At 44.2% G+C, this 21,550-nt stretch overlaps 1 protein-coding gene across 1 annotated transcript; it reads left to right on the forward strand.

Annotated features, from left to right (window-relative positions):
- The first annotated feature begins 598 nt into the window (after window positions 1–598).
- Window positions 599–21,123, forward strand: ARG2 (arginase 2). Its single transcript, XM_075843319.1, has 8 exons — window positions 599–967; window positions 7,425–7,497; window positions 8,214–8,391; window positions 9,905–10,064; window positions 11,682–11,776; window positions 12,588–12,692; window positions 13,571–13,707; window positions 19,420–21,123. The coding sequence occupies exons 1-8, from the start codon at window positions 851–853 to the stop codon at window positions 19,614–19,616; spliced, it is 1,062 nt and encodes a 353-aa protein (XP_075699434.1). The 5' UTR covers window positions 599–850; the 3' UTR covers window positions 19,617–21,123.
- Window positions 21,124–21,550: the final 427 nt, after the last annotated feature.

The raw sequence follows: 21,550 nt of genomic DNA on the forward strand, positions 1-21,550 counted from the left end.
AGATTGTCCACGGAGCCTCCGTCGCAGATTTCATCACATTTGACGGAATAAATAGCGCAGCATGCCACGCTTTTTTCTTGGTAAAATGACGGACACTACCACAGGACCCTGTTAGGGGTCAATTGGGTGCAGTTATCATCCGTCGTGCGACAGATCCGCCAACTAAAGAACGCCAATGTGAACGAAGCCCGAACAGCTCAGCCCGCAGCGATATTCTAGCCGTCAAAACTACGGAAATAACGACGAAGCCGCAACAGACCCCCTTTATAAGACAATGGGGTCCATCAGTCGTTGGATCCGGCAGTGTCGCGACTTTTGTTATGAATGCGCGCAAATGTGAACGGCGCAAATAGAGCACCGTGACAAATTTACGTAGATACCAAAAAAAAAAATGGCGCAAATAGCACTTTTACCTCAAGCCATAAGAGCAGCAGGTCAACCAGCAACACGGACAATTTGCGTCACCGACAGGGTGATTGTTCTGTGATTAGTCACCAATTCGGTGAATCATTAGTTTCAGTTCACACATGGCAGGCGATTAGGGGACGGTTATGACGAAACTTTCCAGTATTTCACCGTCCTCCGCCGGCTTATTCTGGCCGCAGACACCACGGTTACTACGCAGAGGGGCGTGAGCCGGGCAGTGTCCCACACACCTCCGCATCGCGCCATCCGGATTGGCTGACTGGTAACATCCCCCCTGACGTCACCGAGTGGGAGGGGCCAGACGTGTCATGTAGTCGCCAATGCGATACCGCTGTCAGCAGATTTTGCTGGGTCAAGTAGGTAACAAAAGAGACTCGAGGGTCCTGGATCCCGCCGCATCCTCGTCTTCTCCATCACCTGCGACATGTCGCTCAGATCGGGCATCCTCAAGCTGTTCAAGAAGACGATCAACACCCAGAACGTGCAGAAGAAACGGGTGCACTCCATAGCCATTATAGGGGCTCCGTTCTCCAAGGGTCAGGTAAGACGTCATTAATCGCAGCATCCCTAATGTGATCAATAGCCGCATCATCACTAATAACGATACAAGTTATAATAGGATTGCTAGCCCTCTATCTGGAGATCAGTGGTGTATAATGTATAGTCCTGACATGTGGCTTATATATGCAGAGCAGCTTACATAAGATAACAGTGCAGCCATGACCTGAAATGTCGCACATGTCAAGGATCAGTTCACACCTAGAGGGATAAGGAGTAGAAGACACTTATGGGATACAATGGAGTAGCCCCCTCCTCCTTCTTCACTCCTGGTGCTGAAAAATAGAAGAAAACTGAAGAAACATTCACATTGTATTATCTATCTATCTATCTATCTATCTCATATCTATCTATCTATCTATCTCATATCTATCTATCTATCTATCTATCTCATATCTATCTATCTATCTCATATCTATCTATCTATCTCATATCTATCTATCTATCTATCTATCTATCTATCTATCTATCTATCTATCTATCTATCATGTCTGTCTCTGTCTATCTGTCTGTCTCTATCTATCTATCTATCTATCTATCTATCTATCTATCTATCTATCTATCTATCTATCTATCTATCTATCTATCTATCTATCTACCTATCTATCTATCTCATATCTATCTATCTATCTATCTATCTATCTATCTATCTATCTATCTATCTATCTATCTATCTATCTATCTATCTATCTATCTATCTATCTATCTATCTATCATGTCTGTCTCTGTCTATCTATCTGTCTGTATCTATCTATCTATCTATCTATCTATCTATCTATCTATCTATCTATCTATCTATCTATCTATCTATCTATCTATCTATCTATCATGTCTGTCTCTATCTATCTATCTATCTATCTATCTATCTATCTATCTATCTATCTATCTATCTATCTATCTATCTATCTATCTATTTACCTATCTATCTATCTATCTATCTATCTATCTATCTATCTATCTATCTCATATCTATCTATCTATCTATCTATCTATCTATCTATCTATCTATCTATCTATCTATCTATCTATCTATCTATCTATCTATCTATCTATCTATCTAATCTATCTATCATTGAAATTCTCCCCCAGTGCCCTGCAAACCAATCTGCAGAATACAGTCCACCACCACTTGCATCAGCCTGTATGCTGCCCATGGAGCAATTTGCACAGGTTGCCATAAAACAGGCAGTATCTGGTGACAGCCTGGATGGAGTTCTGCGCTCCTTCCCTGTTTCATTATTGGAATGGCATCTTGTATAATAAGTGATAACCCTAATAAGGATATATTCGGGAGTTGCTATTTCTGTAATTCCCTAGTTCATGATAGCCCAGGCTGGGGCAGATATTACATCAGTATTACATCAGTCCTTTTTGGTGGGACTCAGATTGGGACCACTACTTTACAATATGGCAGCTCCAGACATGGATTCATAGACTGTAGTAGGAACACTTGCATGAATTCAGTAGACTGCTTTAAACAGATTGTCTATTGTGGACAATCTTTTGTTTGTTGAAATAGTCCACTGATAATAGGCTGATCTCAGGGTGTCCTACTGCTGGGTCCACAAGTGATCAGTTGTGATCTGTGGAGGATCCCTGCAGCAAGTGTTCAATTTTCTTATAGCACCACCGCAGGAGAAATGAAGTATTACAGGTTTGTCTGTGTAATGTATAGACCTCTTATAGAAATATGGCCTTATTGCTCGATTATAGATGGGCGAGGAGTTGATATCATTAGAAGTTCTGGGCTTTTCTGAATTTTCTCCCAACACAGTACTTTATTTCACAGTAAATGTTCTATTTCCAGAACCTCTTTTCCTATGATGCAGGTGCTAATGCATCTAAATATAGAACTTGCACAATTGTAACTGGTACTTTCACAGTCACAGTCAATGCCGGCAGAGAAAACAGCTGGTGCATATTCATTTCGCTTGGCACGGAGTTTGAAACCCTGTAGTCAAAAGAACTTGCTGCGTAATGTAAAGTCGGCCTGGTACATCTATCTATCTATCTATCTATCTATCTATCTATCTATCTATCTATCTATCTATCTATCTATCTATCTATCTATCTATCTATCTATCTATCTATCTATCTATCTATCCCATATCTATCTATCTATCCCATATCTATCTATCTATCTCATATCTATCTCATATCTATCTATCTATCTATCTCATATCTATCTATCTATCTATCTCATATCTATCTATCTTAATTTCGCTTAGCAGAGTTTGAAACCCTGTAGTCAAAAGAACTTGCTGCGTAACGTAGTCGGCCTGGTACACCAGAAGACCAGCGGTGGGCCCAGGATTTCAGTGTCCCGTATGACCAAGTGACCCATTTATAAGACATAATTAACAATTAACTCTCTAAAGCCCTATCAGAGCACTGAGACCCCCACCGATCGCTAAAACTAAGCGGCAGAAGCGCTTGGGTGAGCGCTGAGCTGCTTGGTTCCGGATCGTCTTTTCTCGGAAATCAGAGCAGTTGGTGTATGAGCTCATATTGAGCCATCTATGCTTTTCAGCGAAGCAGAGGCTTCCCACAGCATACAATACGGTATGCATGTGTGACGTATGGCATACGTCAGGGTATAGGTTCAGCGCACACCTATACGCTGAACATAAATGGACGACGCAATGAGATCAGACCCTTTCAGAAGGCAAACTACTGTCATTGATATGGGTCTTCTGATGGAATGTGTGTTAGGTAATATATCCTGAGTCTCTCCAGCCTCTGAACTTGACATTTTCAGACAGGAAGAACTAGTTCTATATAACTAGTCCACCATCTAATATTAGAAACTTCTGCTACTTTTCCAGAAACAGCATCCATGAGCTGTTTCTCTTATTGTATTCAAATGAGTGGGGCTGGGCTGCAATACCACACATAGCCCATAGGCAAGAGGGGCACAGTTTCACAAAAAATAGCAGACTCTTTTTTTTCTAATGTTACACAACCATTCCATTCTAGTTGTGCCAAAAATGATTGACCTGTACAGGTGTGTCCTTCTATACCTTTTCTCTTATCTCAACATATCCTGAGATGTGTGGCGCGAGATAAACAGCTTTGAAAAAAGACAGTCATGCGAATTGCAGCCTGTCAAGGGTTTTGCCAGCATGTTGAGATATTGTATTAAAATGGTTACATGAGAAATTGTCCTGAACCACATTTAAGCAAAAATAAGGGTTAACACATCTGTAAATGAGCCGAGAAGTTTTGACAGTGTCTATATAAATGGAACTAAAAGCAATATTCAACACGTCAATGTCATAATATACCCAAAAAATGGTTATCAAATACCATATACAATCTAATATTTTTAAGGAATTCAGAAACTGTTGAATGTGAATACTGTAAATATGTCAGATAAATTAGTATCATGGGGGCAGATATTTGTTGGGACTTGCTGTCACTAATCCTAATAAATAAAGGGGGTTTTACACTGGGCGATTATCGGGCAGACGAGCGTTCATGGAACTCATTGCCGATGATTGCCCTGTGTAAAGAGGGCAGCGATCAGCAGATGAACAAGCAAACGATCAATCATCTGCTGGTCGTATTGTTTTAAAAAAGTGAAATATTATCGTAAACAGGGAGACGCGCTGCCGACATGATAATAATGTATGGGGACGAGCGATCGGAGTAACGACCGCTCGTCCCCATCCATAGCTCCGTGTGACCGGAGCAAACGAGTGCCAATCAACGATGTCTCTGTGTTCGGCGCTCGCTGCACCGCCAGATTGTCGGCCGGTGTAAAAGGCCCTTAAGTCTAGTTGGTCTTTCACCAGCCTGAAATGGCTGATAACAGGGAGTAATATAACAACATGCAGATAAGATAGACCAGGGGGCACCGGTGTTACAGCCGGCACATGGGGAATGGTTTGTTGGCATACCCCCCCCAAGCTGGTGTCCAGTAGCCGGAGTCTGTCCTGTGTGCAGTTCCCCCTAGCTGGTGTTTAGTAGCCGTGGTCTCTCCTATGTGCACCCCCCTCCCTTCCCCAGTTGGCGTTCAGTAGCTGTTCATGGGTGTTCATGTTTGCATGGCATACTGAGTACTACATCATTGTTTTTTTATTGTTTTTTTAACCAGCATTCCATACAAAAAAGGTTGCCTACCCCGAGCCGCTGCGTCAGTGGATAAGCTTCACGGTCAGAAGTAACGGAGAGGAAAGTAAGACTGGATTCACACAAGCATGTTTGGTCCGTAATGGACGGAACGTATTTCGGCAGCAAGTCCCGGACCGAACACACTACAGGGAGCCGGGCTCCTAGCATCATAGTTATGTACGACGCTAGGAGTCCCTGCCTCGCTGCCGGACAACTGTCCCGTACTTTAATCATGTTTTCAGTACGGGACAGTAGTTCCACGGAGAGGCAGGGACTCCTAGCGTCGTACAAAACTATGATGCTAGGAGCCTGGCTCCCTGTAGTGTGTTCGGTCCGGGACTTGCGGCCGAAATACGTTCCGTCCTTTACGGACCGAACATGCTCGTGTGAATCCAGCCTATGGCTGTAGTGGGTATAAGAGCACCAGGGTTCAGGGCAAAACTCAAAATCTTAACCCTAAAAAGGAGTACTGAATATATAATAAATAAGCTCTGAGGACTAAGCCGCTTACATTGACTTCAGTGGTGGTGGACTGAGTATCTCTACTTGACCGAATGTTTGATGTCACCGGAGACTGTAGGCTGTCGTGAGATGTCACATTACTCTCTTATATCTTGTGTAGGGCTGTGAAATGTGCTGTCCCGTTAAACTCTTCTTGGTATTTTGCAGTTTGTTACATAGTAAGGTCATTTCAGCTTATCACACTACGTCTTCTATGTAAACTTATCTTCCATTCAGGGCTAAGCGGCTCTTGGAAGACAGAGGGCACGGAGTTCAGGTTATAATTATATACAGCGGACAGAAGCCTCCTTTACAGATACCCCGCCGTCACTTCTTCCATTTCTACTATATGTGAATGCTGTCATCCATCACTCGGAAAATACTCAGCAGAATACAGTAGCAGCAAAGTGGGTGAGATGTAATAAATCTCACCCACACACTGCGAAAAAAATTTCACCCGAAATTTACACTCTGTAAATTCGGGACAGTCCTGGCAAATTTGGGACGGTTGGCAAGTATGTATATAATTAGGGTCCTCTAACACAGCCCGACATGGGCCGTGTAAACGAGCGCCGATCAACAAGACAGCTCGTTGATCGGTGCTCATTTGCGCCTTACACAAGGCGCTATGATCAGTAATGTATATCGTTGCGATGATCGCTGGTCGTCATACATTTACATCATGTCGGCAGCACGTCTCCGGTTACACAGGGAGATGTGCTCCCGACAACGATAATATTTCTTGCTGCATAAACGATGCAATCAGTCGATGAGCGAGCGTTTGTTTACACAGAGCAGCGATCGGGAACAAGCGTTCACATAAACGCTCGTTTTCCCGATAATTGGTCCGCGTAAAACGGCCTTTACTTTAAAAATCTAAAGCTAATTAAATGAACACCCCATTTAAAACACAGTTTTAGGTAGGGGGTTCATGACAAAGGGATATAAAAAATACCAACCGTTTAAAAAGGGGCGTGATATTGGGGGCGTGGCTTCACACAAGGACTTTCTATTATCTTATATCCCTGGGGTCTAGTGGATTAAAATAACTAATACCAACATAGGTGGTCTTGGGCAAGGAATGGGTTAATATCAACATCCCTGGTGCTCTATGTGGGGGAACCCTGCAGCAAGTGTTTAATTGCGCTATAGCACCACTGCAGGCGAAATGAAGCATTACAGTTCCCACTAAACTGCGTTTTTTTAAATTTAATGACACATTCGATTTTTCTGTAGGTCTCTTGTAATTAGGCCGGACGATCACGCAGCTGATAATGTAACTGGACGTATCTATTACATTTTATTAACAATTATAATAATAAGAAGCGGATTCAGGTTCGGCGAGTTATACTGTACATAGGGAACGCCTGCCGATCCCTGATCAACCCCTTTGATTGCATTATCCCTTACCAGAGACTGGGCTGATGCTCGAGCTGTATTGTACGGTCTTGTCTTCGTCCATCCAGTACTGGCTGATATACTTTACACTAGACAATGTCAATTATTGTGTACCGGTCTGATTGGATCATTGATACGCCCTGCAGTTGTCCTCGTTGGCACATGAATGCCATTTGCGATTATTTGGTATTCATATTTTATAATGATGTTTAAATATTCATGTATTAATAAGCATCAGGTATCTACATGTCATAATAAGATCATGCGGCATCATTTAGCCTACTTGTTGATGGTTTCCAGTCAGCAACATATTTTGTTTCTACACTTCATTGTTATTAAAAAGTATAATAAATGAATAAATACATACATAAATAATTCCTGTTATGGTTTGTGGTATCACTGCTCTAAAATTCGGCACCTTATTTCAGAAATGGCAAGGCGTAGAACATGGACCAGCTGCGATCAGAAGTGCTGGACTCATTGAAAGACTGTCAGGCATTGGTAAGAATCTACTTATAATTAAAAAATAATCTCTTTTTTTTAGTGTGGTTAGTAAAATAAATGCTCGAGTACATCTGTTGTAATACTGTGCCGCCCTATGGCGCTTTGTCTGAGAATATCTCTGTACATTTTTCTTCTGACGGATTCCATATAACATGGGGGGGGGGGCATACGGAGGTACAGTAAAAACTCCGAGTTGTACAGAACCACAAAAGCTTAAAGGGGTTGTCCAGGCGTGGACAACTGATGACCTATCCACAGGATAGGTCATCAGTATATGTTCGGTGGGGGTCCGACACTTACACCCCGCACCGATCAGCTGCTCCGGCTGCCTCCAGAGCCGGAAAGCAGATGGCTTCGACCACTGCATTGCGACCATGCTGCAGAACAGCAACTCCGCTCCTATTCCCCTGAAAAGTACTGCAGCGCGGCTGCTATTTTGTGACTGGAGCCACCTGCTTCCAGCATGGACATCCGTTGCCCGGAGCAGCTGATCGGTGCGGGGTCCGGGTGTCGGACCTCCATCGATCATATACGAATGACCTATCTTGTGGATAGGTCATCAGTTGTCCGTGCCCAGACAACCCCTTTAAATGCCTGTGGTCTTATTCGGACTCCAGAAGTGATCCACCATGCTGAACTTATGATGCAAGGAGGTTGGGGGTCTTCCAGGCATAGGTGTCTACTTGCGATCAAGCCTCCCTTCTGTTTTCCAGGATGCAGTGTGTATGATGTCGGAGATCTAAACTTTGTCCAGGTTCCTGATGACAAACTGTATAATAACACAGTTAAATATCCGCGTACAGTCGGACTTGCCTGTCAGAGGTTGGCTAAAGAGGTGAACAGAGTGATTGGCGCTGGTCACACTTGTGTAACGCTGGGAGGAGATCACAGGTTAGTCTGAGGAACAGGGTTCTGCTACATTCGGTATAACCTCTAGTAATGGGTCGTTCTTCTCCACCAACATTTGACTCCAACCAAGTAAGACGTTTTTTGTATATGTTTTTTAGGAATATTTTCCATTGTCAATGTAATGGCGTCCCGTGGAGCGGGTGAAATACTTGTTCTGCTACATCACGAAGATTATGAATAAATAATATTAATACATGGGTGGTGCTGAAAACAGAACAGAAGCGTCCATATTAATCATGGGTTATCATCTTAATAGATACTCAGTAATAAATGTTTGTGGAGCTGTGTTTAGTATCTCAAGGCTCATCCCCAAATAGAGTTGTGCTCGGGATACTTCTACAGATGTGTCCACTCTTATCTTACATTTAAGGGACTTCAATTTCTCATAAAATAATTTAAATATAATATCGCAACATGCTGGCAAAACACTTGACAAGCTGAAATTCACATCACAGCCACTGGGTGGCTACACATAGACACAAATAGCGTAGACATCTCGTGACAGAATCTCACAAAATCATGTTTTTCTTTTTAAAGCTGATCATTTCGCGCCCGAGAGAGAGAAAGAGAAAAAGAGAGAGTGAGAAAGAAAGAAAGAATATATCTAAAAGACTATGACTCCTATAACTCCACCACTGGGTAGGATTAGATACAGCAGTTCAGTAGACAGTATCACACACATTAAAGGATTAGATAGAAAAGTTAAGCAGACAGTATCACACATGATAGAATTAGATACAGGGCCCAGCAGGCAGTATCACACATGATGGAATTAGATACAGGGCCCAGAATACAGTATCACACATGATGGAATTAGATACAGGGCCCAGAATACAGTATCACACATGATGGAATTAGATACAGGGCCCAGAATACAGTATCACACATGACAGGCTTAGATAAAGGGCCCAGCAGACAGTATCACATATGATGGGCTTAGATAAAGGGCCCAGCAGACAGTATCACACATGATAGAATTAGATACAAGGCCCAGCAGACAGTATCACACATGACAGGCTTAAAGGGCCCAGCAGACAGTATCACACATGATCGGCTTAGATACAGGGCCCAGCAGACAGTATCACATAAGATAATCTTAGATACAGGCCCAGCAGACAGTATCACATAAGATAAGCTTAGATACAGGGCCCAGACGACAAAATTCCTATACTTACCCTTCTCGCTCCTGAATCGGGTCATCTTCATCTCCGGGCGTAGCATTTAGTCTTGACGCCATTTAGTGTCAGGAGCAAGGTGGGTAAGAAGAATACTGTTACTGTAATAACAAGGACACGTTGCATTTGCGACCCCAATGTCCTTTGGGGGTTATAGCTGGTCATCAACATTACAGACGCCATGCAGTTGGTCAAGGGCACCTAACATTTGTAAATATCCTTGAGACCAGGAATGATGGGTCCTTACTGGGTCAATACGGCAGTGAAGCGTATATATTATTATGTAAAGTATTGTAACATCCCTCTGCTTTGTCTTTCAGTTTGGCACTTGGCTCTATAAGTGGTCATGCTGAACATTATCCAGACCTGTGTGTAATATGGGTGGATGCACATGCCGATATCAACACCCCACTGACAACGTCATCAGGAAATCTCCATGGCCAGCCGGTGTCCTTTCTTTTGAAGGAGTTGCAGGACAAGGTAGGACTACCGCCTCGCATTATTATTTACATTTTACACGATGATGCTTACATTTATGGGCTCGTTCACACATAACTGTTGTGTCCAGCCAGATCTTTGTCGCCTGAGTAAGACACAAAGGGAGTCAGCAAATGTCAAGCAGTCCTGGATTGTAGGCGTCCCATCGATTTCAATACATTTCTTTCAGTGGTTGCCAGATGATTCATCATTTTGAAAACGAGACTTTAATTCCCCTGGTGACAGCAGCTAATCTGGACTTCTGGCTTGGCTTAGGAAGTTAGTCCGCTGCCACGGGAATAGATATGTAGCCGAAGAAAAAGTGTCTCTTTTCATGTACATACCTTAAAGTGAAACTCTGGGCAAATGTTATAATTAGTACGGAGCTACTAGGGTCATTTAACATATAGAGGGGCTGTTAATTTTTTAATTCTAGTACCGATATGGCAGTTTTCAAAGCGCTGCATATACTATAGGTCATTAACACCACAGGCAATAAGTACTGGGCTGTACGGCAGAAGTAGCCCAAACAACGCCCCCTTCTCTGACATCACTTCCTGCTCTGCAGCTAGTGGCTGAAGCTGCACCTCACACACTTCCTGCTCTGCAGCTAGTGGCTGAAGCTGCACCTCACACACTTCCTGCTCTGCAGCTAGTGGCTGAAGCTGCACCTCACACACTTCCTGCTCTGCCCTCCCCCACGTACGCACTTATGAATTAGGCCTCATGCACACAAACTTATTTTTTCCCTCCCGTAAATACTGGCATAAATACGGGCCCTTAGTCACGCGTATTCGACCCGTATTGCACCAGTATTTACGGACCCGTGCCCGTAAATACGGGTCCGGTGTCACCAGTATTGCACCCGTATTTACAGGCACGTTTTCGCTGCAAAATTCCACTGCACTAATCGGCAGCCCCTTCTCTCTATCAGTGCAGGATAGAGAGAAGGGGCAGCCCTTTCAGAGGTAAAAGTAAAAGAAGTTCATACTTACCCGGCCGTTGCCTTGGTGACGCGTCCCTCTCTTGACATCCAGCCTGACCTCCCTGGATGACGCGGCAGTCCATGTGACCGCTGCAGCCTGTGATTGGCTGCAGCGGTCACATGTGCTGAAACGTCATTCCGGGAGGCCGGGCTAGAGGAAGAAGCAGGGAGTTCTGGGTAAGTATGTTTTTTTTTCTTTTTTACAGGCTGATCTATATTGTGATCGGTAGTTTCTGTCCAGGGTGCTGAAAGAGTTACTGCCGATCGGTTAACCCTTTCAGCACCCTGGACAGTGACTATTTACTGACGTCGCCTAGCAACGCTCCCGTAATTATGGGTGCACACACGTAGTCATCCGTAATTACGGGAGCCCCATAAACTTCTATGGGCTGCCCGTGCCGTAATTACGGCCTGAAATAGGACATGTTCTATATTTTTCAACGACCCGGGCACCTTCCCGTAAGCATACGGGGAGGTACCCGTGGCTAATAGAAGTCTATGGGCCCGTAAAAACGTGCCGTAATTACGGGCGTTTTTACGTTCCTGTGCATGGGGCCTTAGAAATTTCACTTTAAAGGTAAAAGTTCAGCACCGTCTCAAAAATATTTGTTTCAAGAAGTGTATTTATTTTGTAGGTGCCTCTAATTCCTGGTTTCTCTTGGATAAAACCCTGTATTTCTACATCGGATATTGTGTACATCGGCTTGCGAGATCTTGATCCAGCTGAACAGTGAGTTGAACAATATATATATTTTTTAAAGGGGTTTTCCCGAAAAATAGGGGATAGATATATGATTGCTGGGACCCCAACCGATCAGTACAATGGTGGTCCTGAGTCCCACATTCCTCCTCACCCGCACGACCACAGTAAGGAGTTTGAATGGAGCGGCAGTCAAGCACGCGTGCCTCCACTCCATTCAAAGTCTATGGGACTGGGGGCCACAAACCAATTGTATCTTCTGTATCTATGTGTCTATCAGATGATAAATTAAGAGTAAAAAAGTTAAACTTGCACCCACAACGAGGACTATAATCATTTTTTAGTCCTTATTAGAAGACTTTATTTCAAAAATTTTCTTTTGGTTTGTCCCTTTAAATCTCAGCGGATAGCTGAAAAAAAACGTAAAAGAGATTAGAAAACATGGTGGCTTTCTTTAAAAAACCAAAACCGCTTGTTTAAGGGTTGTCTGGTAATGTAGCTTAGCTGCATTCACTTAAAGGAGGCTGAGCTGCAATACCAGACACAGCCTATGGACAGAGTGGCGCTGTCCAAGTATAGTTGCCTTGAATAGCGTCAAGATGTGGACATTTGGATCTATGCCGTGTCCCCATTATAACCAGTAGACGTCTGACAGACACCCTGTAGTTTTAATTGATGGTAGCTTGGCCCAGGACGTAGGTTTTTGTACGTTACAGGAGCTATAGTAGCTTGGAGATGGATATCCTCTTTTAACGAAATCAATGTAAAAATGGAATTCATAGCGCCTCATTCTACCTTATACGACTTATCTAGAATAACATAATATACTGCGTCATTTTAGGTTCATCCTGAAGAAGTATAATATCACATACTACTCAATGAGACAAATTGATCGCATTGGAATCCAGAAAGTTATGGAACGAACATTTGATCAGCTACTGGGAAGGTAAATGTGGATTTATTCATGAGTATATATGGGATGTGGCCTGATCAGTATACATTGGATTATATTACTTAGCAGGTAGAGCTGTGCGCAGAGTGCCTGTACGGGGGCCCGCCGAGTCCCTATGGCTTAGTACACTGGCATATATTGTAGATATTCTTCCCTGGGTGTAATGCTTCTAGGAGAGAATACCTCTGTAAGGGTATGTTCACACGGTCTATTTTCAGCCGTAAACGTCCTGAGAAACGGCTAAAAGTGCAGGGGCTTAACGCCTCCAAACATCTGACCATTGATTTCAATGGGAAAAACGGCCTTCCGTTCCCACGGGGCGTTTTTTTTTTTTACACGCCTCGTAAAAAGGAGTGCATGTCCTTGAAAACAGCTCCGTATTTCAGACGTTTTTGTTAAGCATGCGAACATACCCTATATGTTCGGGAGGTAAAACCCGCAACAAATAGCAGATGTTGCGATTTTTGCGGCGGAAAAAAAATAAATCTCATACTTAACCAGAATTCGGTGCTTCTTCGTGCAGGCCGGCATCCTGGGATAACGTTTCATCCCATGTGACCTCTGCAGCCAATCACAGGCTTCAGCGGTCACATGGGATGAAATGTCACCCCAGGAATCCGGGCTGCGGGACGTCAGACGAGTAGTATGCACGTTTTCTTTTTTTTTCTCTGGTTTTCCGCAGAGGACATAACCGTCGAAAAACTGCAGCACAGTTTTATTGGGATTTTCGGCCACCAGGGCGGATACGCTGTATACCTTTACGCAGCGTATCTGCCCTGTGTGAACACAGCCTTATGGATTTTCCTGTCGACAATGCAGAAGTGGTTAGAATTGATCTGATGTTTTTCTTTTTTCTATTTACACCATAATAGGAGACAGAGAGAGATTCACCTAAGCTTTGATATTGATGCTTTTGATCCCACCTTGGCACCAGCTACAGGAACCCCAGTAATTGGCGGCTTAACATACAGGGAAGGAATATACATAACAGAAGAAATACATAATACTGGTGAGTATCCGTAAATCCCATAAATACGTTTACACTAGGTGGGCAGATCTTTTTATCACGTGTGACTAGGTGTATTATTGAACCAGGTTAATAATCTGGTTAACAAATAAATACACAAGGCGGGATTCACACATGCAGTTTTCGATGCAGTTTTTTTTTTTAAAAGTCAGGAGTGGATACAAAAGAAGAGAGAATTATCACTTTTTCCTGTATACTTTTCCTCACATTGTATCCACTCCTAGCATTGGTTAAAAAAAACTGCACCAAATGACCTGCGTGTTTGAATTCAGCTGAATGGCCAGCTCACACGTTGCGTAAATACTGTAGGTTTTCCGCAATTCGTTGCAGAAATTTTGCAGCAAATCCAGTAGCAGCAAAGTGGATGAGATAAAACAAATCACAACCACACGCTACGTAAATAACGAGCGGAGAAAACACTCAGAAATTGACATACGGTGCAGAATTTTATTCCGCAGCATGTCAATGGTATTTGCGTAAACGCGGCTTATTTGTTGCGGGTTTTCCCCATTGAATTAAATGGGGAGGTAAAACCCGCAACAAATAGCAGATGTTGTGTTTTTTGCGGTAGATTCGCAGCGATTCCGCCGCAAAAAACGCAACTCAGAAAAAAAAAAAAAATCTTATACTTACCCAGGAGTCTTTGTTTCTTCCTCCAGGCTGGCCTCCTGGATTGACTCTTCATCCCATGTGATCGCTGCAGCCAATCACAGGCTGTAGCGGCGGTCACATGGGATGAAACGTCATCCCAAGAAACCAGCCCGGATGACGTCAGAGGGCCGGCCTCCTGGGATGACACTTCATCCCATGTGACCGCTGCCGCAGCCAATCAAAGGCTGCAGCGGTCTCATGGGATGAAACGGCATCCCAGGAAGACAGCAAGTGCTGCAGTTTTCTGAAGCAGCCATACCGGGTTTAGTGCATTTTTTTGCCCAGAATTCACTGCGGCGCACAGGGCAGATACGCTGCGTGCTATTACGCAGCATATCTGCCCTGTGTGAACTCAGCCTTAGGCCGGATTCCCGCGTAGCGTAAATGCTGCGGAATTTCCGCAACGGAATTCTGCGCGGAAATTCCACAGCATTTACAGTAGCAGCAAAGTGTATGAGATTTGGAAATGCCCACGCTGCGCGAACGTTAATGAATTGACCTGCGGTGCGGAATCTAATTCCGCATCATGTCAATTTACGTTGCGTTGTTGTTGATTTTCCGTTGTGGGTTTTCCCCATTGAATTCTATAGGGATGCAAAACTGGGAACAGAATGCCAGTGTTGCAGCTTAATCACTGCGTTTACCCCGCAAGAATCACGATTCCGGAAAGAAAAAAAAATAAATCACTTACCCAGAACGCCCTCCTTCTTCCTGCAGTTCGGCCTCCTGGGATGACGTTTCATCCCATGTGACCACTGCAGCGTCACATGGCCTGCAACGTCATCCAGGGAGGCCAGAGCGAGCTTCAAGCTTCAAAGGAGGGAGGGGGTAAGTATGAGCGCTTTTTTACGCAGCAGAAATTCCGTCCGAAAAACTGGTGCGATTTTTCAGAGTGAAGGTGCTTCGAGTTCCAGGTCGGATACGCTGTGTGATTTTTACGCAACGTATCCGACCCGTGGGAACCCGGCCTTAGGGTCAAATCACACTCCAGTTTTTCGTTGCAGTTTTTTTTAGTCAAAGCCTGGAGTGGATACAAAGGAAAGGAAACGTATAAAGGAAAGACTGATACTTCTCTCCTCTTTTGTTTGGCGCAAAAAAACATCAAAAACGGATTCCAGCCTTCGGGTACATGCACACGACACGTATTACGTACGGATTTGCCGTGCATATTTTCCTGTGGCAAATCCGCAGCGTAATACAGTACCGGCAAACTAAAGGAGATTTCAAGTAACCTCATCTACACGTTGAGGATCCACATCAAAATGTAAAATCCGCACCTAAAAACGTAGAAAAAAACCTGCACTATTAAGTGCGAACTTTACCTTTGGAATTACCTGCGTTTATCTGCATTTTTTTATGCCCATTTTCCGCATTAATTTCCACAATGTGTGCGTGTAGCTTTAGGCTTCACACACACACACACACACACACACACACACACACACACACACACACACACACACACACGTTTGTGTCTTTTTTTTTTTGCGGTATTTATGTTGCTACGTAGAAACCATCAACAAATAAGCTGTTAATGGATCCAAGAGGCTTGTGTATCAGATAAATTAACAGCAGCTTCTTGGCGATTTCTGCGTAGCAACATACAAACAATAGAGGAGAAAATGAGCTGAAAAAGAAGTCAAAAATGAGTAAAAAAAATTATTATTATTATTTTAACTACTTAATGACCAAGCCATTTTTTACGTTTTTCCATCGTCGCATTCCAAGAGCTTTAACCTTTTTATTTTTGCGTCGACATAGCTGTATAAGGCAGGGGTCTCAAACTCGGCCAGGTAAGTGGGCCGCATATAGAAAAAATGGGAAGTTGACGGGCCGCATTACTTTCAAATTTGATACAATACAAAATTATTGTTAATCAATTTGTTATTTGAACTACTATAATACTACATTACTATAATAATAGCGCTAGGTTTAAAATTTGAGATATTTCTCCACGTGCTTATTTCAACAATCCAGCTTTCCAGTTTAAGGCTGGGTTCACACGACCATGTTACGTCCGTAATGTACGGAACGTATTTCGGCCGGAAGACCCGGACCGAACACAGTGCAGGGAGCCGGGCTCCTAGCATCATAGTGATGTACGATGCTAGGAGTTCCTGCCTCGCTGCAGAACAACTGTCCCGTACTGTAATCATGATTAAAGTACGGGACAGTTGTCCTGCAGCGAGGCAGGGACTCCTAGCGTCGTACATCACTTTGATGCTAGGAGCCCGGCCCCCTGCAGTGTGTTCGGTCCGGGTCTTCCGGCCTAAATACGTTCCGTACATTACGGACGTAACATGGTCGTTTGAACCCAGCCTAAGTGTCGCTAAATGCAGTCCGGCGGCTCAGTTAGCAGCGTTTGGCAGACACATGTCAAGATTGGGCAGCCCCTTTTAGATAGTGCCGCAGTGCCCTCTGTGGATGCTGCCGCAGTGCCCTCTGTGGATGCTGCCGCAGTGCCCTCTGTGGATGCTGCCGCAGTGCCCTCTGTGGATAATGCAACACACCCCTAGATAATGCCAGTGTCCTCTTCAGATACTGCCACACACCCACTTGTAGATGCTGCCACCGTGCCCTCTGCAGAGGCTGCCACCGTGCCCTCTGCAGAGGCTGCCACCGTGCCCTCTGCAGAGGCTGCCACCGTGCCCTCTGCAGAGGCTGCCACCGTGATGTCAGGGGCTTGCCCAGAGCTGGAATCCCGGAGCAGAGCCGCTTCTGGCACTCTGCCTGGGATTCCAGCTCTGCTCCTGACATCACTGTCCATATATGGACAGAGATGTCAGGGGCAACCCCAGAGCTGGAGTCCCAGGCAGAGCGCTAGTAGGCTCTTCCTGGGACTCCAGCTGTGCTCCTGACATCACTGGGACTCCTGCTCTGGGGAAGCCCCTGACATCATTGTCGATGTATGGACAGCGATGTCAGAGGCTCCCCAGAGTCCCGGAGCAGAGCCGATAATAGCGTTCTGCCCGGGACTCCGCTCTGGGGAAGACCCTGACACACTGTCCATATATGGGCAGATATGTCAGGGAATTCCGCAGCGTCCCGGAGCAGAGCCTATACTAGCGCTCTGCCTGGGACTCCGCTCTGGGGAAGACCCTGACACATTGTCCACATATGGGCAGCGATGTCAGGGAATTCCACAGAGTCCCGGAGCAGAGCCTGTACTAGCGCTCTGCCCGGGACTCCGCTCTGGGGAAGACCCTGACACACTGTCCACATATGGGCAGCGATGTCAGGGAATTCCAGAGTCCCGGAGCAGAGCCTGTACTAGCGCTCTGCTCGGGACTCCGGCTCTGGGGAAGCCCCAGACATCGCTGTTCATATGTGGACAGCGATGTCAGGGAATTCCACAGAGTCCAGGAGCAGAGCCGACACCAGCGCTCTGCTTCGCTCTGGGCAAGACCCTGACACACTGTCCATATATGGGCAGCGATGTCAGGGAATTCCACAGAGTCCCGGAGCAGAGCCGACACCAGCGCTCTGCTCGGGACTCCGGCTCTGGACAGCGATGTCAGGGAATTCCAGAGTCTCGGAGCAGAGCCGATACTAGCGGCTCTGTGTCCCGCGGGCCGCAGATGACAGCCCCAGGGGCCGCATGCGGCCCGCGGGCCGCGTGCTTGAGACCCCTGGTATAAGGTCTTGTTTTTTGCGGGACAAATTGTATTTTTAATAGCACCATTTTGAGGTACATATTATTTATTGATTAACTTTTATAAACTTTTTTTTTTGGGGGGGGGGGGGGAATAGAAAAAAAACCCTGAAATTTCGCCACTCTTTTTCGCGTCTTAAATCTACACTGTTTACCGTGTGGTATAAATAACACAATCAGTTTATTCAGTGGGTTGTTACGATTGCAACGATACCAAATTTGTATAGCTTTTGTATGTTTTACTACTTTTACACAGTAAAAACGCTTTTTTTTCAAAATTATTTGTTTTTGTGTCTCCATATTTGAAGAGCCGTAACGTTTTTATTTTTTCGCCGATGCGGTTGTATGAGGGCCTTTTTTTTGCGGGAAGACTTGTAGTTTTTATTGGTACCATTTTGGAGTAGATGCGACTTTTTGATCACTTTTTATCACAAGTCAGGATTCACAGAAAACAGCAATTTTTCCATAGTTTTTTATTCAATTTTTTACGCCATTCACCGTGCGGGTTAAATACTGTAATAGATTTATAGTCGGGGTCGTTCCGGACGCGGCGAAACCAAATATGTGTAACTTTTTTACTTTATTTTGGTTTTTTAATAGTAAAGCATTTTATAAAGGGGAAAAAAGTGGGTTTTTCATTTTATTTTTTTATTGACTTTATTAAACTTTTTTTTTACTTTTTTACTAGTCCCATTAGGGGACTTTAATATGCAATTCTCCGATCGCTATTATAATACACTGCAATACTTCTGTATTGCAGTGTATTACTGCCTGTCCGTTTAAAACGGACAGGCATCTGCTTGGTCATGCCTGCGGCATGATCTAGCAGGCATTCATTCCAGGCAGACCTGGGGGCCTTTATTACGCCCCCGGCTGCCATTGGAGATACAGACACTCGGCGATCTTATCGCCGGGTGTCGGTGGGATGAGGGGGAGCTCCCTCCCTCTCTCCAAAACCACTCAGATGCGGTGCACGCTATTGAGCACCGCATCTGAAGGGTTAAACGGGCGAGATCGATACTTATAATCGATCTCACCCGGTCGAGCAGGGACACCCCCAGCCCTCAGCTACATCTGGCAGCTGAGAGCAGGGAGATTTGACGGCTCCCTGCTCGGTTTAGTTATTCCGCTGCAGCGCCGTAAAAAGGCTTATGCATCAGAATAAAGCCCATTAGTGGCCGCCGTTAAAAGGCGTATTGGCGGTCACTAACGGGTTAATGCACAATTTACCGTGGCGAATTTGAACATTTTAGAGCAGTCACGGCCTATAACTTGAACCACAAGTAATTCTGGTAAAATGTAAGATGCAGAACGCCATCTATTTACGTAGAAGCTGCAGGATATCCATTTCTTCTACTCTACGTAACGCTTTATGTACGATTTATCTTTAGGAATGCTTTCAGCTCTTGATCTGGTAGAAGTTAACCCTATACTTGGAGCGACCTCTGATGAAGTGAAGGCCACCGCCAGTCTAGCGGTGGACGTGGTGGCATCGAGCCTTGGCCAGACAAGAGAATGCGCTCACAGGATTATAGCGGAGCTGCCCACGCCTGGCGAATCAGATAATGAAGAGCAGATACGGATTTAGGAGAGGAGGATGCACCATGTACTGTGACTTCCGAAAACGCAAAGCACTTATGGATGTCAACGGGCTGCGTTATGACTTTTGACGATCGTTTTGGCCAGTGACTGTAATAAATAGACCAATTGTACAAGCAAGTCAATATTTTGGAAAACGGGGTAACAAAGCGTCATATGGAGACGTTCCAATGTTCTAGTTGGTTGGAGCACACTATTATATAGAAACGGATATTGCTGGCCTAGCGCACCTTAGCGGTGACATCATATTCACTTCTACGAATGGTACGAATACGTAAAGGTTCTCTAAAACTAATATTCCGTCTTGATTTTTTTTTTTAGGTTCATTTAATTTAAAGGGGAAGCATCTTTATTTACTATTTTTGCAAAAATGTTTAACCTGGTTGCCTGGTGAAGTGTTTTAATCTTGGAAATGTTATTTAGAAGATGCAATGCAGCAACTTTTCATAGACTGAAATCTACTGTTTGACCACTAGGGTTTCCTGGACTATATAGATGGTGTTCTGTGAGAAGACATCCACATTGGATATAGAACTTATGTTCCAAATCCACCGACTGTACTTTTAATGACGAGCATTACCTGGTGCTACACTAATGCATGTTATAGTCAACGGCCAACACTCTGTTTCATAAGGTTTGTATGAGAAATATATTCTTTGAACTGGACGATCCTACTGAATTCCCCTACAGGTGTGGAATCCGACCGGTTTTTTCTTCTCCTCCTGCTGCATGCTGGGACTTGTACGTTCACGACAGCTGGAGAGCCGCAGGTTGGACACTATAGCCCTTAAGCCTTGTTTTGTGCAATAGGATTCCAATTTGGATACATTTATGATCCACAAGAGAGGAACACATTCTCCACAAAAAGGTTTGGAATTATTTTCCTTGTACCTTCTGACGGGATAGTTCTAATTTTGGTTAAAAAATTTTTAATAAAAAATAAAAAGAGCCTGTGCACATATATGGCCTCAAACAACCCGGTTGTGCAGCGCCATAATAGGGTACCCATAGACTTACTTATATAGCCCTACAATCATCTGCTTCCGATTTCATACAAAGGCATGCTCCATTAGATACCCTATTACAGACATATTCTCCTTAGAAGGATTGATTCCTGGGGTGAATCACCCGGTAATTACGGCACCGCATGAAGTAATATACGGCAGAACAAGAACTCGGTGTGCCGCCATAAGCTGCGGCCAAACCGGTATTACCCTTCTATCAGCAAGGCCTTAAGAATCCTTAGATATCTAACTAAACCTGATAGAGCGGCGTGTCAGCTTAGGCTTCGTTCACATCTGCGTCAGGGTTCAATTTCAGGAAGAATTATAGCGAATATTCAGACCAAATAGCTGTTATAGATCAAGGTCTATAGATAGCTCGTATAGAACGTTGTCTCTAACTCTTACTAGATAGAAGTAGAATATATAGAATATATTCTCTCTAAACTATGCTTGAATTTACATATTTCTAATAAAACCTCTTGACGAATTAAATGGTCTGGGACTGTGATTTCTTGTATTCTTATTATTGTGCCTATCCTTGCCCGGAAGATACGGAATTATTTGGCAAACCACTCCGTACCCTAGGAGTCAGAGCCTCTAACAAAGGGACTCCTGTTCTGGCGGACTCTACCTGGACAACGATTTCATGGGCCCTTTTCAATTTGAATGGGTGCGATGTGTTACTACATGTAGCCAGACCAATTCTCTGATAGCAGTGGATTGCTGTGGGGTTCCAGGATCATGGCTTGCATCAATTAGTTGGAAGCCAGGGTGGTCTTAGTATTTGTTTTGGGTTTTTTTTGGACTTCGGAAAATAACACTTTCAATGGCTAAGGAAAACCTTTGACAAGGAAAAAAATATTTTTTTATATGCTAGTGGTTACCTTGGGTTAAAAAAGTTGCACCAAGTTTGAGGCTG

The sequence above is a fragment of the Rhinoderma darwinii genome, chromosome 12 (genome assembly GCF_050947455.1).
Source record: "Rhinoderma darwinii isolate aRhiDar2 chromosome 12, aRhiDar2.hap1, whole genome shotgun sequence".
Taxonomy (NCBI): Eukaryota; Metazoa; Chordata; class Amphibia; order Anura; family Rhinodermatidae; genus Rhinoderma; species Rhinoderma darwinii.

Coding starts and splice junctions, on each gene's coding strand:
- ARG2 (XM_075843319.1), top strand. CDS start 851: ATGTCGCTCAGATCGGGCATCCTCAAGCTGTTCAAGAAGACGATCAAC. Junction 7,498..8,213: donor TGAAAGACTGTCAGGCATTG/GTAAGAATCTAC, acceptor TCTGTTTTCCAG/GATGCAGTGTGTATGATGTC. Junction 8,392..9,904: donor ACGCTGGGAGGAGATCACAG/GTTAGTCTGAGG, acceptor TTTGTCTTTCAG/TTTGGCACTTGGCTCTATAA.